The following is a 17,345-nucleotide window of genomic DNA, read 5'->3' as shown; positions in this document are numbered from 1 at the left end:
CCAGGGGATGTGTCTTTCACACGTGGCATCAAATTCAGCGTAAAATCATGTAAAACACGTCCCTGAGGATGCGCCTTTCGCCACCTCAGTCGAAAGGGTGTCACTTCAGAAAATATATGTCAAACGGTGCTAAAAATGGAGATATTCGATTAAACGATGTCAGTTTGATCAAATCGTCATTATTTTGTCATTTTTTTATTATCATTAATTAAATAATAACATTAATGTAGCAATTTAAGATTCAGACGGACGTTAGGTTTAGTTCCCACCGCCCACATTTTGAACATGATTTTTATGGATTTGGTTCAGTTCCGTACATCTATTTATTAATAGACTAAACTTTATTTAATTATAAAATATTAAAAGCAATATTTAATTCTTTACACAACTATATACTTTCATGAATCCATCCTGATCAAACATTGAATAATACAATGTAATAATTGTTAGCTATAACTAAATCTACATATTTATCGACTGAATTTTAATTCGTTTATTGTTGTTATGTTTTGAATGTTACGAATTTAAATTATTGATTAGATTACATATGTTTAATTTACTTGATTCGTTATTTCAATCGATTAATCTATCTGTCAAAAAAATAAATTACATTTCAAAAATTTAAATATAATCTAATATATTAAATAATAACTAAATCTAAATCGATTCAAGTCAAATAAAATTGAATGAACTGACAAGCAATGTTTGAATAAACCTTCTTCCTTGTTGACCCTACCGGGGCTCCCTTGTCGAGAGTCAAGTTTGTATTTAAGGTTGATGGAGCTTATCGGATACTATGCATAAATAAAGAGACTGTGGCCAAAAATAGAGGAAAGGGTGCAACTTTGCACAGAATTTTTTTCAAATAGTGGTAAGTGGACATAACTGCTACTATGTAGTGGGGATACCAAAATGTCAGGGACATGATAAATCTAATATGTTGGGCCATTCTCGCGTATTAATGGACAATTTTACCTTCTTCTCCTTTTAAACCATTTGATTCAATGTTTTACTTCTCTTGGACCCAACAAGACATGCCCTTTACACGATTTCATTTCGTAAACTACTCGATATTTGTCTTAGGAGTAAAAATGTCCTGTTATTATCGAATCTAAAGTACATTAGAATTTAAAATTTTCATTATGATTAATGAAACGAAACATTAAATTTAAGATTTTACTTTCAACAAATACGATAAATCCAAAAGTCTCAATTTTGGGATGAAGTCTTGTTCATGAAGAATTAAAGGAAGAGGGGGACAGGGATGACAACTTTATTAAGTGGGCATGCAGGGAAAACGATGTGCCAATTGCTCAGAGAGAGGCTTGGGGTGGGCCGTGGGGGGTAATGGCCATAGGTGGGTGATGATGGGGCAAAGCCAATTGACAGCGACATTTTTATCACGACTTGCAACACTTCTCTCTTTTTTATTCACAACCCCAAAGGTCCAAATCCTTCCTCTCTCTTTGTTGATTTATTAAATATTAAAGTATATATTTGTTAATGACACAGGTTTAACTCAACCGCCGTAAATAGTTCACCATTTTTAATTTTGGTGAAGAATTATAGTCGCTGGACAACTATCCTCTTCCACAGAGAGGGAGAATGTTGAAGAGGGAAAAGAAGAACCTCTTTTCACTCGTCATCGAGGGATTTATAGTAATTGTATCTAATAGTGTCATACGTTGAGGGAATTATAGTAGTTCTATCTAATGGTGTCAAATATTGGCTGAAGAATCTGATGAAAGAAAATATTTATATGGTTGTATTGAAGAGGAGGATAGATAGACTCCAAAGATAATTTTCGAAGATATAATGATATTAAAATTATATTTTTAGTGGTGATGGGTGTAAGGGTAGGGGATTGGGGAGCCAAGGGCATTGGTGGGAGATTTTAATGGTGATTTCCCACTTTTTTTTTTTTTTTTGATTCCCAACCCCAAAGGCTGTCTTTTTTGAATTTATTATACCATAGAATGAGACCCCAAAAGCTGACAGTAAAGTGTGTAAACAATGGTAAACTCTCTTAAATTATTGGGGGCCAAGACAAAGGCACGAACCATTTCTATCACTCTCGTTGTACTGCTCCCCTCTCAAAAGAAAAGAAAGAGAAAAGCTTTACCCCTCCATCTCTGATCCCTCTCTTTCTCTTCCTCCCATCGATTGCAGACTGGGGAAGAAGAAAGGCCTAAACCCATTATCATCAAGAATTTGACTAATTTTTCCATCAACCCCTGTATAAAACACTGCTGTCTTCGTACCTTCTTTTAATATTTTCTTCCGGGTAAGCCTCTAAGTATCTCTTCTTTCCCTCTTCTCTCGTTGTCTCTCTTGTTTTACCCTAGTAGATTTTTCTTTTCTCATTCCAAGAAAGATCAAAGATGCCAAGGCCAGGCCCTCGACCTTACGAGTGTGTAAGAAGAGCTTGGCATAGCGAAAGACACCAACCCATGAGAGGTTCCATATTCAACAGATTTTAAGGTCTGGGTCTTTCATTTCGTTTCATTTTAAGCAGCATTATCTAGATTTTTTTCCCGGGGGGGTTTAATTCCATGCCCACCATGTGTTTGATTTTAGGCTAGCTATGGAAACTCATAGCACTGCTACTAAGAAGAACAGGGAATGGCAAGATAAAATAATTACTGTCATCGTCAAAGCTGAGGAGATTATGTATTCCAAAGCCAATTCTGAGGTTGTTTTCTCCTTTCAGTTTTGTGGATCATTTTTTCTGTGTTTACTTTTCAACTTAATTTTGCTCTCCGCTTAACGTTATTTTTAGGCTGAATACACGAACCCGGAAACCCTATGGGACCGTGTTAATGATGCCGTCAACACGATTATCCGTCGAGATGAGAGCACTGAAACAGGAGAGCTTTTGCCACCTTGTGTTGAAGGTACTATTGATTTTTTTAGATTTTACATGTTCTACTCTGGGATATTTTTGGATTTGAGTTTATTATTATTTATCGGTTTGTCTCCTTTTGATCATACATTAGCTGCAACTTTATGAACTTTTCAATTTGAAACCAGTTTCAAGAACAATTTGGACTGAAAGATTGTAGTACATATGTTGTTTTAGCTGCCCTTAATCTTGGGTGCTATCCAGTGAGAGCTTCAAGGAGCCAACGACACTGTAATCCTAGGACTTATCTAACGCCAAGAGCATCCGAACCCGTCCCTGCAGTGCCTAGGATTTTTGATAAAGGCAGTGTGGAACGGTGTCCTCAGTTATCGCCGGTTCGGTCTGGCAGTCAATTTGCAAGAATAGCAACCAATGTGAATTCAAATGTTTCGGTTTCACGAACTAACCATCATGGTTATCCGATTCTGTCTGAAAATTGTCCATCTGGCCATGACCAATTGATGAGAACAGAAACTAACACCCCACCGAACATGAGTCAAGTTTACCCCCTTTACTATGGAGTACACTATCAAATCGCAGAGCTCCAGACAGGTTCCCCCGTTCAGGAAAATATAGTGCCTGATATGATCATTGTTGGGAGACCTGTTGGTACATCTGTTTTAGAGCCAGCTGAAAGGGGTTCCTTGCAGAATTTTTTTTCTTCTGATGTCGATGTTGGTGGTAAGAGAATTGGACAGCAAGATGTCGGACTCACCCATGAGAAGTCATTTGCAAAAGAATGTGATTTGTCCTTGCGGCTGGGTCTATTTTCTGACCCTTGTATGCAAGTAGGAAAGAATTCAATTTGTGAAGCCAAAGATGTTGGTCCAAGCTGTACTCAAGGTGGGAGCAAACTTAATGATGCTTTTCAACAAACAAGCAAAGAGTTCCGTTTTTTCCCAGAGAGGACTGTAAATGACCATTTTGTTTCATCTTCAAGAAAGTGCTTCATGGAAAATGAAGAAAACAATTTTGGGGCAGCAGTGAGGAAACGTAAGGCAACATTTGGAGGCAACTCAGAAGATGAACAATTTTGCCGGCTACCAGGGTCGTCGACTAATAATAGAAGAAATGGACCAGGTTTGTAGGCAATAGTTATAGTTGTAGTTTGTCCTTCAAAATTAGTGGTCTTTTGAGAGCTTGTAAAATTTAAATGCTTACCATGAGTTGCATTTTTGGAGTGTAGCAGAGAGTGAACTGTAAATAAAAATTTTAGCATGATTGATATCTAATGGTTGGATGATCTAATTCTCATGACGCATCTAATTACTTGAATATTTTAATAAATAATTTTTGATCAGTTGAGAACCATGTAAGGAATATTTACCTTCTCTACAGTCTACATATGTGGAATGATTTGTAGGTTTCATCATGCACAAAGGTCAGGAAACAAATGAGAGAGGAAAAGAATTATAGGTATTTTAGACAAATTAATTAGCTTTTTGAAACTATGAAGTGGAGTGAAATATATACCCAAGCTGTCATAGAGTGAAGTGTTAATGAACGATATATCCAGCTTTCAGATTTTATGTTCCTTGTCATCTTAATGGGTACGGATTGATTTTAGCATGTTTGTACAAGAACGTTTTGTTGAATTGAATGCTTCTTAAGTTAGCCATGGGAGGGCACTTTTTAGTTATTGGCATTAAGTTAGGTTGAGCCCTACTTTCTAGTGCAATTCGCTGCTTGCTAAGTCCCTTGTTTTAGGGATTAGGATGGCGAAAAGCACCTGAGTCTGAGTGTTGTATTGTAAGAACTGGAGATAGTTTGTGGGAAGGAAGGAGCACGGTTGGGAGCAAGGGTCTTATGCATGTCTCTGTGGTTTGATGATGAGCATGAGACTTGAGTAATTAGATCCTCTTCTCGTGTAACATTCAAGTTCATAGGTTTTTTTCAGGTAGTACCGATGCACGCTAGAAGGTATAATTGGTTGCAAAAAAATAGCTTTTATGCATTAGCCTCTGTGATCAACAAATGTAGCTCATTGTTACATATTTTGTAGAAAGATGAATGTTTGCTTTGAGGATTACTCCATTATGGGTTCTGATTTATTTTGAACAAGGCAAATGTAAGTGTTGAGCTCTCTTAACCCATGTTTAAAGAACCCTTTGAACCAGAAATTACAATTGGTGGTTCACTTTTATTATGTCTAAGAGAAGGTATGTTGGCCTTTTCCATTATTTTCCCATTTTGGAGCTTTGTAGGCTTTTAAAATTGAGGGAGATTCCTCTGAAAAGAGTAGAGAGAATTAGAGTACAAGGCTAAACACATTCCCATGTGGTGTGTGGTGGGGTGACAATGTCCACCAAGCTTTAAAGATGTGGTTGATAAAACATCTCATTCTCTCCCAATTTTGTGAAAAAGACGATGCCTGAGCTCCGTTAACGTTGGGAGTTTATCTCCCTATCTATTCTTCTTTTTATTTTCACCTTCACCTTTTTTTTATTACCACAGTAATATGAGTTGGTTGTTGAGGAAAATAAAGTGGAGCTTCTTCACATTTTCAACCACATGTTCTGCAACTTTTTTTTTTTTTTATTTCATGGGTTAAATTCATCAAATGCCCTAAATTATGAGTTGAATTCTAAATTGGTCCCTGAACTTCTTCAACCGAACAATTTTGAAGTACAAGTAATTTAGAATTTGTCCATAGGCAGGCATTCCCCAGCCGCAATGTTTTGTGGGTTCCAGGTGATGTCGCGTGCAGTTAGAACAAGAACATGTTGTATGACAGCCGCCATGTGTAAATTCAACATGAAATAACAATAACATGGAAAGGAATGGTGAAGGTCAACCCAAGCAGCGAGAACTGTGAGCAATGAGTAAAATCTTTTGCTGGGTTGGTCCCATTGCACATCTCTTTCTAAGATTAGGATACTTCAACTCCAAACTACATTTTCATCCGGTGATTTTTAAATATATATATATATATATAATATGTTTATAATTATTAAATCATGAATCAAAGGAGAGGTTTATTTTTTTGTACATATAAGGAAATTGTTAGATAGAAATCATTTAAAAAATTTCTGTTTAAAATAAAGTATTTTATGTTTCATTTCGTAATTATTTCAAGGCATCTCTTAAATCTAATTCAAACATTCATCTTCAGTTTGTTAATGGATGAAGGAGTTAGAGACAATGCAAAGAGTAGAGGATGAAACCATTAATGCTAAAGTAGTTTGATTTGCTTCAAAAGTCTGCACCTTTTCAAATAAACAAACCTAAAGTCAGTAATGGGAGTAGAGTGGACCTTTAGCAAGTGAAAAAGAGTTGGGGCCATCTCTAGTCCATGCGTAGCAGTAACTGTTTTTTTCCCATCTTAATTCAAGAAAGATTATAGCAGGGGACCATTTAAGGCCAGGGGATAGTATGGCAGCCTACCAAAGGGTCTCAATTCAAAGTTGGATGAACGGAATGGGTCGGGTGGGAGCATGTCCCCTGAAAATTTTAAATTACTATATATTTTAAATATAATTTTATACTTTTTATTAAAAATTTATTTTTGATTCCTTAAAATTTTATGTCTCCCTTCAAAATTAACAATGCACACACGATGTAACTGCTCAAACTTAGAATTTTATAGAGAATGACACTATTTTTAACTACTAAAACCACTTGATAGATTGTTAATGGATGAATCATGTTAATTGACAATAAAAAAGTTTTAAGAAGAAGAGTTGTTTACAAATTTTATATAAAAAAATTAAAAATAAAATTAACATCACGTTAAGAGTAATTAGCATCCTATTTAATGTCATATATTTAAAAAAAAATTTAAATTTTGACACCATAATTTAATTTTTTTTAATTTCACTTTTTATAATCCTTTAGTAATATTATCTATAAAATTTGAATTTAGATTTTTTTTCTTTGAGTGTATAATATGCCTTATCGCTATAATATCCAACACTGGTTGATCGTTATATATGTTTTCAGTTAAATCTTTAAAGTTGTTGATATCCTTTTCATTATAAATTGAGCTTTAAATTTCTCTTTGTACGAATGTTAATTATCTTTAGAAGTTAAAATTTAGAATTTAATATATTGTTGCTTTAAATAAATGATTTTCTATCATATTATGCTTACCATAATAGGAGTGAATCAAAGTTTTTATTCCAACGCCAAATATCATTCCATGATCACCATCGTAACTAAAGGAACATGAAAAGGGATTAACACAATTAGGACATCAAAGCGAAGGCCATGATCATAAACACAAGAGACATGGTGGCAACAAGGGACGAAGCTGCGCCGGGAGGACTAAGAACTCCGGCCGGCGTATTACTGCGACCATCTCGTACGTCGACCTTGAGCTTTTGGCCAGCGGAACAATGACCAAGGTAAGCACAGATAAAGTAATGCTCACCGGTACTTGCAAGCGTAACTCTTGCCGGTCCTTTGTTCACGGTTAAGATGGTGTCCGACGTGGTGCAGGCGTCATAACCAGGTTCCGTCAACTCTAAAACATCATGTTGCCCTGTAGTGAAATTGAACACTGCATAAAAAACAACTGGAAACTGAATCCGTGTTTCAAAAAGTTGTGATTTTTTTTGGAGGAAATTAAGAAACTCACCAAGAACATCACCGACGACAAAGGTTTCGTTGTCGGCCCAATCACCGTATAAATTGGGATTAATGGTTGGGATTTGCCATCCAAATAAATCTCCTACAGTATAAGTTGTTGTGGCGTACGTGTTCTGCAACAGGATTAGGGTTGAAGCCAAAACTAGAATGACTGTTGCCGTAGCCATTTTCTCTCTGGTTTTGTGTATGTGCTGCGTTCTCTGATTTCACTCGGTCACTCCAGTCTTTGTCTCGTCTTCTGATGTGTATATAGTGCGAGTCAATTAGTGATGGGGCCTATGAGTGAAGAATCCTACTCATATGTTATAAGTTCAAATTTATTTCAATAATCTTCGAAGGTTTTACGAATAACTAAATACAAATGAAACAATAACTATTTAATCATGTTATTTGATCTTGTTAAGAGATGTTTGTTACTTTTAGAAGTTTCAGGTTTAAATACGACGTTTGCAGGGATACTTAAACGATCATTATTAAATTTTAAAATCTTTCTAACAGATATTGCATTGTAATCATGATAAGCTAATTTTTATTAATTTAACCTTTATTACTTTTATTTATTTAATTTATCCTATATATATTATTTTTAATATTTACGCCTTCAACCTAAAAAAATAGAGGCCTTGACAACCGACTATAGAACCATAGCGAAAACCAAAATGGAACTGAAAATGTCAAAGCATTAGTTGAATGCTAATTATTCATAAACTTAAACTATTCTAGGATGGTTACTTTTTTTAATTATTGTATGTATTTTTTTATTAAATTGATACCATCTCAATAAATATAATATAAAATTATCAATTAAAATAATCTTTCATATTCCTCCATCAACATGGTAAATATCATTATTCTAATGCTCTATTATTTTTTAAAAGCTTTGAACTTATTAATAATCTTTATTTTTTTCAGTGATTTCCTTTAGACGTTATTCGACTGAATATTAAATCGATTGACGTTAATTTTAACTCAAATTTTTATGTATGTTATAAAATTTAAAATTATGTTTATATTTTATTAATTAATTAAATTTATTCTCCAAGGATAATCAAATATATATGAAAATAAATAATTAAAAATCTTACCATATGCAATAAATAAAAATAATAACAACAACTCTTTATGAAAGTATAATATGAAGCAAGCTTTACGCTATTCATAAACGAGCTTGTTCATTATCTTCTTCTTTACGACAAGAATGCAACCCCAAGGTTCCATATAACACCAAGTACAAAGGGCACGATGTGAGCCAAAAATCTCCAAGTACATATGTATTTATATGCACATAAACTAAAATTTATTCACGCTCAACAAACACATTTCCTGGTAATTGTAAAGAGCTAATCATGTGTCACTAAAGATCCAAAAATCAGGTGTATTGGTTTGTTTTCTGAAGTATGAAGACAAGTGAATCGTCAACAAATCTATAACTATAGAGTTAATGGGGGCTGGCCTTGACATCAACTGAATGAAGCCTCACTCAATTTCAATCACTATCTTGACAACACAAGCAGGAATGCAGTAGCCATTGTTAATATTATGGAACAGCATCCACACCAACCTTGATCTCGATTATCCTGCAAAAGTGCATACCAACGAAATAGGATGAAGAAAAACCATAGCAGCTCTTACTTTTGCTGTGATATTGAAAGAGCAAGTTGTTGCAGACAAGTGAATCACTAAACTACATACAAGCAACATACTTTATTACTTTCATTAACAAAGAACACAAAATTACAGATAAGTCATCAAAGACTGCCCTATTTGTCTGATAATCTAATAGTATCAGGGGTGGGGAACAGAATATATCTTCATGGTTTCAGTAGTTTTCAAATTATATACCCTTTCCTTTTGACTTGGAACTGTTAGACTTGCTGGCACCAGGACGAGGACCGATAGTCTGATTTGCACTTCATCTTTCCAACAGTACAGGAAAAAGAAGCTATCCATTGGTCCCAATCCTCTTGGTGTACAACCAAACTCAATTCTTGTTTGCCCCTCTAGCTGTTTCCAATTATTTTATTGACTCACCATTGGGGATTAAAGTTCATTTTGACAAGAAAACAAATCGAGCAAGGTAACATGTACAAATACAGTACCGGTAAGTTCAAGATAATGCAAATTATATCCAAACAGATGCTTCTACAGAAGTAAATGCTTTCCCATGTAGCAGTGGTGCAATGGTATGTTTTTTCAGTTGTGTTTAATAAAAGTTCTTCTGCATTGTAAAGAGGGATCATTCGTACACATTTGAAGTAATGATTAATAAGTGATGTATGACAATGGTCGATGGATTAACCTTTTGCAAAGTAAACAGAAGCAAATTAGCAACTCTGATAGCAGATAAATTCTTGAAACAGTTTGGCTGTAATGGTTTGGAAAGGGATACTCGCATTCCTGCCACCAAATTTATCCCTCTACGGGTACTTGGAATCCTTCCAGTTCCAGCATCATAAGAAGATTAATCGATTTTGGTCCAGTAGCGGGTAGACTGAACGAAAAAATAGCAAATTGGAGAACCGTTGCATTACATAAAAGGAGAACTTGCTATGATTTGCTTACTCATCGGTTTATATAAATTAGAGAACTTTTCTTTCACATTTCTAATAGGGGAAGCAATACGGTAGGATCACTACTTAAGAACTTTGGGCAAAGAACATGGGATTCTTTTATGACTTGCACCATAGCCTTCTGAGGTTTTCCTTATAAAAGCATGTTATTATGGTTTGTTGAATTTAGACTCTCTCTCTCTCTCTCTCTATATATATATATATATATATATATATATATATATATAGCCACAACGATTTCATTCTATTCAAGCTGCACTAGGTAGTGACTACTTGCCAAATCTTTCATAGTGGAAATCAGTCATTCAGATCAACAAATACAGGATCTTGGACTCTTAGGTGCCTTCAAACATAAAAAAGAAACGTCCACATAAAAACCATATACAAACTCAAGAAGGTGATACCTCTAAGCTGATAGTTAATGAGAAGATAAATCAAACTCATAAGTGGAAACTGATGTAAGAGAAAACAAAAAATTGGCACGCCAATAACAAGACAGGTTTATATTGTTCCAAGAATATGTATCTTCTGTCGGAAAACAAAAAAAGGTTAACATAGATGACATATGTAAAGGGTGGGAGAGAAACTCATACCTTCAAAGGCAAAAGTAATGAATCTGCGGATGAAGATTTAAGACCATGAAATCCAATATCGTATGAAATGCTCCCATCGGGTTTAAACAGTCCAAAATTCCTCTCAGAAGTTGGCCCAGGCTTCAGATTTTCGTTAAAGATTGCAAACACATATGCCTTCACCACGTTATTTGGCCTCATCGGAGTTCCTTTCATCTTTGCAAGTCTTTTTCGCAAATTGTAATTATATGTCCTTGCATTTTCTATGGTTGCTGCAGATTCATTTTCATCTCCATATGAAGCCCACCCAGTCTCAGTGACTATGACTTCCATCTTTTTAAATCCGGCATCTTCTAATGCAGCATAGGCTGCATCGATCTGTGCATCAAGCAGGTTATCATAATGCAACTTAGTTTTTGGGTCATTTGCTCCCTCCGTTGGTAAGAAGAGAGCATAATTAATATCAATATGCTCCGGATCAGACATGTAGGCTAGGAACGGGTATGCATTTAAACAGAAAGGGGAGCCAATTTGTGAAAAAAATTCTAAAAGTGGCTTCATGTTCTGAACAACATTATCTCGGAATACACATGAAGAAGGAGGGAAGGAATTAGCAAAAACAGCTTGAGAATGTGCAGTGGTAACCTGAACTTCGTCACTTAACTTAAGCATATTTAATGCATTGTAAACATTCTTAACTGCGCCCAGAAGAAATCCTGAAAATTCATCATTTGATCCTAAGACTTCATTCCCTACAGCGATCCCACGGATATGTGTATCAGGAAGATATGCCAGCACATTGTTCTTGACCCAATTCATTGCATGATCTGCATTGGCACTCATGTCTTGCAGATTTCCATTTGGGAGTCCAACCACAATTTCCAGCCCTGTTCCACTAAATGCTTTGAGTACACTAGGATCAGCATCATAAATTCGAACATTCCTTATCTTTGCTCCCCTAAGAAGTGTAACAACTTCATCTGGTGAAGGGATGTTATTCGCTATTCTTCCATAATTAATACCATATGTTCCAGTGAAAGCTTGCACAGTCACAGATGCTGGAGAAAAGAAACCAAAATAGTGTTTAATTAATGTCACTTCATTTGCAAGCACCATAATAAACCGAAGACAACCATAATAACAATACTGACATATGCCAAAGACAGGAGATATTTGCAATGATTTTGGGAAAATGCATCCCACATCCTATGAATTAATAGATCACACACTAAATATTTTGTTGACCAACTAAACAAATTGAATTATTATTATTATTACTATTTTGGTAAAGATCTCTAGAATCTATGATGTCCATCATAAATTGTAGGTAACAATTATTTGATGCACCATTTGGACTGAATAAAAAAGCAAGTTCTCAAACTGATTAACAGCCAAGGTAGAAAGAAGAAGCTAAACACACACTAATATTGCATAAGCCAAAAGCTGAAGGGAAAGTTGGATTATAAGTGATTACCAAATAATTGGTCCTTTATGTTATTTTCATATTTTTGAACTATTACTGTCATTTTAATAAACTTTTATTGCATCGTTAGCAGTTTAATAGCAAACCGATGAATGCTTACACACATACTTAGAAATCATCTCAACAATCAAACAATTTTTTTAAAAATAAAATAACAGGTTATAAACTAGTGAAAATCATTCTTGCGGATGAAGCAATACTAAAGAAAACTCTCATATTTTAATGAAGCTTCAATCAAACAATATCCACCAAAGTATATTTCTCTAGTTCAGTAACCCTCTCAAGAGAACAACAGAATTCAAATCCCAAATCCAACTAAAAACATATAGCAATTCAAAATCCTTTAATTTATGAAAAAGTAATTGATATATAATCATGATATTCAATAAACAGTAAATTTAGTTCAAAATTTTTAATAACAACAATCAAAACAGCAGTTTCTCAGTTACATCTTTTCTTCTTCATGAAACTTGCAAGATTTAGGAACAACCCTACAAAATTCACCAGTAAGATATCATGACCCCAATTCTAAAATAAGGTAAACTTTATGCAATGACCAAAACAGTAGAAATCAACAATTCTGAGATCAACCCAATTCAGACAACATACTAAATAACCAGTAAAAAGCCACAAACAAATTGAACTATAAACCATAAGAAAGTGTAAAGGAGAAAGTACCGATTGGAGCAAGAAAGACCAAGAAGAACAGACGAACCCCAAGACTTTTCATTGCCGTTTTCTTTTTTCTTTTTTTTCTTCAAGGAAGAATTAAAACAGCCAACTATGGAAACCGTCTTTATAAGGGACAGACAAGAAAGCAAAACCGAAATGGGAAATTGAGCAAGCACCTTCAATGCAAAGCTCGTTGTAACTCTGGCATGCCATAACATTAATAAGAAAACAAACAAACAAACAAAATATTCCCTTGGATAACTCACACTTTCTCTCTTTACATCACACTATCTCCAGGCTCCATTGTTTTCTCAATCTTTAGAATCTCAGCTTCTTTTTCCTTCAAGTAAAATATGGGAAAACTCTGGGATGGAAAGAAGAATGTGAAGTGATATTTAAGATCGATAACAAAAGCTTTTTTTTGGCGGTCGTTTTCTGTGTGACTCTTTGGTGGGTCTACGGCCTTGGGCTCTTTTATTGAATTCCAGTATTGATATCACTAGGTGGCTGTTTCTGCACGATTTATGTTTTGAGTAAACTACATCAGTCATCACTGAACTTTACTCTCTCTCTTATTTCACTCACTGTTTTTATTTTTTTTAATTTACTCACTGAAATTTTTGAATTACTCTTGTTTTAGTCACTGCAAATTATTTTATTATTATTATTATTAAATATAAAAGTAATTTAAAATAAATAATAAAATAATTTGTTATTATTAAATTAAAAAAATCATCATCCTTTTTTGACATCGTCGACTACTGCCAGGCTTTAAAATTGGCATTCGTTTGATCCTAAATTGAACTGAGAGACTCGCTTTGACACACTAATTCTGAATATGGTGATTGTTTCACCAGAAAATGTATCAAAACTCGTGAATCTCAACTAAATATTTCAGTTTCCTCACTTTCGACCTCTAATTCGTGGACTTCAGAGTATGTTCCGATAAAATTGAGGTCAGATTCGGACTCAGGTGATTGATATGAAGTGACTAATGAAATTTGAGACCGAATGGTCACCATATACGACCATCGGCTTTTCTGTTTCCTCATTTTTGATCGGATTCGAAGCATGTTTCAACAAAATGAATGTCAAATTCAACTAAAGGGGTTGAGACTAAGCGGTCGATGAAATTTAGGAACAAACGATCACCATCTACGACCTTCAACGGTGACATCCAACGACGGCGAACAATGAACATCCATCGTCTGATTTTAGTTTTATATTTTAAATTATTTTTATATTAAATAATAATAAATCATGTCATACCAAAAATAATAATAAAATAATTCAAAATGAATAAATATAAACAATTTAAAAATTTAACGAGTAGATTTAAAACTTAAAAATATAATGAATAAAATATGAGAGAAAATAAAATTCATTAATATATGATTTAGTTACCGTTGTATTTTTATTATAGTTTTTTTTAATGTTATATATATTTGGGGTTTGGTTCGGTCTTCAACCTGTTGCCATCGCCATTGGTCAGTGCTTACTCTCCAATTTGGAAGTTTTGAGTTTATGTGTATTTACCATTGTTTTGAAAACCGGACCGGATCGACCGGTTCAATCGGGAATCGTTGCTTAGTCCGGTTCAATCTAGACTGGTTGAATCGCTACTAGTGAATCGACCAGAACCGTAGAATCGTTCAAACTGGACCGGCTGAAAACCGGAAAAAACCACCAATTTTATTTAAAAAAAATTAAACCAAACGACGTCGTTTGTTAAACGAGCCAAGTCGAACTCGAGTATTGCTGAGCTCTACTCGAACTTGAAAAATTTAAAAGTAAGCTCAACTCGATTCAAACTCACGAGCTAAAAATTATGAAGTTTAACTCGAACTCGAAATATAATATTGAAACTTGAACTCGAAAAGGCTTGAACTCAAAAAAAAAATTAGAAGCTCGATTGAAGCCTAAAATTCGAGATTGATTGAAGTGAAAGAATAGTTTACTCAATGCTTACCAAAAGGCTCCATGATTTTGAATGTCAAATTACCTCTATTATTTATAGAAGTTAGTTGGGATAATCTTCTATATTTCTTAGCCATGTGAGATTGTTTAAAAAAAAAATTAAGCCAAACAATATCATTTTGTTATGATTTTTTAGCCCAAATTTATTTTTTAATTATAGTTATATAATTATATTTATTATTTAATATATTTTACCTTAAATATTATGTTGTAGTTAATTTGAATCATTTTGTTTCACTTGATTTTATGTTTTTAACTTATATTTGTTATGACTTGCTTTGAATATGAATTGTGATATAAAAAATTATTTTTTATTAAATATTTTTGGTATTTTTATTTAATTTTTTTAAATAATTATGACGTCCCGATTCTTCGAACCGGTTCGACCGGTTAAACCAATAAACCGATAGCATGACGGTTCTCTAACCGGTCCAGTTCTGAAAACCATGGTATTTTTATTTACCCACTCGCTTCCTCTAAAATGGTATACACGCTCCCCAAGTGGCAAGAAATTAATAGGATAAATTATATCTATGACCACTTAATTATTGTAACTTCTCATTTTGAAAATTGATCTTTCGATTTTATCAATCAAACCACTTAACTATTTAATTATTGTCATGCAGATAACATTTGACCGAGATATTGATGTGACAGTTACTAAAATTTACATAATTATATGTTTGGTCCAAATGTAAATGGCCAAATAATTATGTCAATTTCGTTAACTGCTACGTTAGTATATTTGTCAAATATTAATGGCTAGTGACTTGATTGGTAACATATAAATAGTTAGGTGGTATGGTTGACAAAATTACAAGATTAATAGTTAAAATGAAAATGGACAATAATTAAGTGATCATAGCTATACTTTACTCTAATTTATAGTCTTTTTGTCTTAATGTTTTGGCTTAATAGTTATTTTCCCCTTAGTTTAATCTAATACTCACTTTAACCCTTATAGTATTTCCCCCCTCAAATTATCCTTATATTATCATCTAGTCTATTATTTTACCTCTTTTATTCTTATCATAAAAAAGGTTTATTTTCAAAAAAAATAAAATAAAAAGGCCATCCAATCAAAAACATGTCACGTATGCTAAATTTTAAAGATTCAAATCTTAAATTTTATTTAAATAGTTTAATGTCGTATCTTATTAAATTAATGGATAATTAATGATATTACAACACACTTTTGAGGTAAAATTGTGATGCTGATGTGAAATCATGCTCGACAAACGAGGGGTGCTTATACGGTATGGGCCGAGTAATGGAATTGGACCATTGGGCACATGAATGATATCTATAACTTGCGCAAAAGTGGGGGAGAAAAACCATCTCGAGTCCACCAACTTTTCTGGTGAATTTGATGATTATGCGATGAGGAAATTGGGGGGAAATCAAAGGAAATCCAAGACCTTGAAATATTGATTCCATCAATTCCGAAACACAAATCACATCGATGACCATGCAATTCCAAGTGGATGATCTTGACCCTTCCATCAACTGAGATCATCGGCCACCCAAATGTACATATGCGTATTATAGTTATATATAGGATAAATTATCTCATTAGTCATTGAACTTTAGTTTGTGTGTTATTTGGTCACTAAACTTTAAAACACTTTAATTTTAGCTCTAATTTTTTGGTTAATAGACTATTAAATAGTTGACATCGGAATGATGTGGCAGTTTGATGATGATGTAGAAGTTAAAAAATCTTTTTCATTCTATCTCATCGACTCTTTATGAAAATTAGAGTTTTTTTAAGCTATTTTCAGTTGTCACTGTCCACCAGAAACAACCATTCTCTAGTGTCTTCTATGCCACACTAGGCATCGATAAACTTTGTCACACCAACCTCTATCATTTTATCATATTAAATCTTCTCAAAACCTTTTTTAAAACTTATGAAATTATACATAACAAAACCCATCATTTCGGAAGGCATTAGGACTTTTTCATATTTGAGGGGTTTTGAGATGTTTGATCAAAAATTCAAATGACGAGAAGTATTATTTTGTGAAGACGATAATCATATTTCGAAACTAGTCTCATTAGACAACCATCAGAGGAGATTGAAGCTTTGGAACGTCTAACTTTTAGATGGATTTTTGTATACTTTTATTGGGTTTCATGAAAAACTTATTTAAGAAAAAGAAAGAGGAGTTAAATATGAATATTTTGGTATCAATCTTATTGTGAATAAGGACCAATAATGGACGACGATTGGAGAAGTTTATAATTTCTTATAGAAAAATGGGGGAAATAGTCACGCCATTATGCCATAAACGATTTAAAATCTCAATGGCAAAAAAGTAATGTTGAAAATTTAGCATTAAAATTGAAGTGTTTTAATTTTTGGTGACTAAATCAATATAGAAATTAAAATTCAGTGACTAGTAGGATAATTTATCCTTATATATACCCTCTTTTGAGAGTAAAATTTTGGCCATTTAGTGTATTTCATCTCTAAATATCTACCGTTCTTTTGATTTGGTAGAAAAGAAAAGAAAAGAAATGCAAATTTTGGAGTTTGAATTCAAATTTATTGAACAATATTAAAAAATATAATAAAATAT

General features: G+C 33.6%; 3 protein-coding genes across 3 annotated transcripts; 1 reads left to right on the top strand and 2 right to left on the bottom strand.

Annotated features, from left to right (window-relative positions):
* Positions 1–2,311: 2,311 nt before the first annotated feature.
* Positions 2,312–4,061, top strand: LOC120192726. The gene is made up of 4 exons (XM_039195459.1): positions 2,312–2,481; positions 2,578–2,692; positions 2,780–2,894; positions 3,080–4,061. Exons 2-4 carry the CDS (start codon positions 2,585–2,587, stop codon positions 3,988–3,990), a joined length of 1,134 nt encoding a protein of 377 aa, XP_039051390.1. The 5' UTR covers positions 2,312–2,481; positions 2,578–2,584; the 3' UTR covers positions 3,991–4,061.
* A 2,944-nt stretch (positions 4,062–7,005) lies between these two features.
* Positions 7,006–7,656, bottom strand: LOC120192727 (stellacyanin-like). Its single transcript, XM_039195460.1, has 2 exons — positions 7,479–7,656; positions 7,006–7,400 (listed from the first exon to the last, which is right to left on the bottom strand). Exons 1-2 carry the CDS (start codon positions 7,654–7,656, stop codon positions 7,087–7,089), a joined length of 492 nt encoding a protein of 163 aa, XP_039051391.1. The 3' UTR covers positions 7,006–7,086.
* A 1,186-nt stretch (positions 7,657–8,842) lies between these two features.
* LOC120192725 (glucan endo-1,3-beta-glucosidase 11-like) lies at positions 8,843–13,251 on the bottom strand. The gene is made up of 3 exons (XM_039195458.1): positions 12,793–13,251; positions 10,653–11,689; positions 8,843–9,066 (listed from the first exon to the last, which is right to left on the bottom strand). The coding sequence occupies exons 1-3, from the start codon at positions 12,842–12,844 to the stop codon at positions 8,983–8,985; spliced, it is 1,173 nt and encodes a 390-aa protein (XP_039051389.1). The 5' UTR covers positions 12,845–13,251; the 3' UTR covers positions 8,843–8,982.
* Between the last annotated feature and the right edge of the window lie 4,094 nt (positions 13,252–17,345).

The sequence above is a fragment of the Hibiscus syriacus genome, unplaced genomic scaffold (genome assembly GCF_006381635.1).
Source record: "Hibiscus syriacus cultivar Baekdansim isolate YM2019G1 unplaced genomic scaffold, ASM638163v2 tig00116976_pilon, whole genome shotgun sequence".
NCBI classification, from domain to species: Eukaryota; Viridiplantae; Streptophyta; class Magnoliopsida; order Malvales; family Malvaceae; genus Hibiscus; species Hibiscus syriacus.
This window is presented reverse-complemented; position numbering and strand designations above follow the sequence as displayed.

Coding starts and splice junctions, on each gene's coding strand:
- LOC120192727 (XM_039195460.1), bottom strand. CDS start 7,656: ATGGCTACGGCAACAGTCATTCTAGTTTTGGCTTCAACCCTAATCCTG. Junction 7,401..7,478: donor TGTCGTCGGTGATGTTCTTG/GTGAGTTTCTTA, acceptor TTTTTTATGCAG/TGTTCAATTTCACTACAGGG.
- LOC120192725 (XM_039195458.1), bottom strand. CDS start 12,844: ATGAAAAGTCTTGGGGTTCGTCTGTTCTTCTTGGTCTTTCTTGCTCCA. Junction 11,690..12,792: donor GGTCTTTCTTGCTCCAATCG/GTACTTTCTCCT, acceptor TCTTTTCTCCAG/CATCTGTGACTGTGCAAGCT. Junction 9,067..10,652: donor CATTACTTTTGCCTTTGAAG/GTATGAGTTTCT, acceptor GCACTTTTGCAG/GATAATCGAGATCAAGGTTG.
- LOC120192726 (XM_039195459.1), top strand. CDS start 2,585: ATGGAAACTCATAGCACTGCTACTAAGAAGAACAGGGAATGGCAAGAT. Junction 2,693..2,779: donor ATTCCAAAGCCAATTCTGAG/GTTGTTTTCTCC, acceptor CGTTATTTTTAG/GCTGAATACACGAACCCGGA. Junction 2,895..3,079: donor TTTGCCACCTTGTGTTGAAG/GTACTATTGATT, acceptor ATGTTGTTTTAG/CTGCCCTTAATCTTGGGTGC.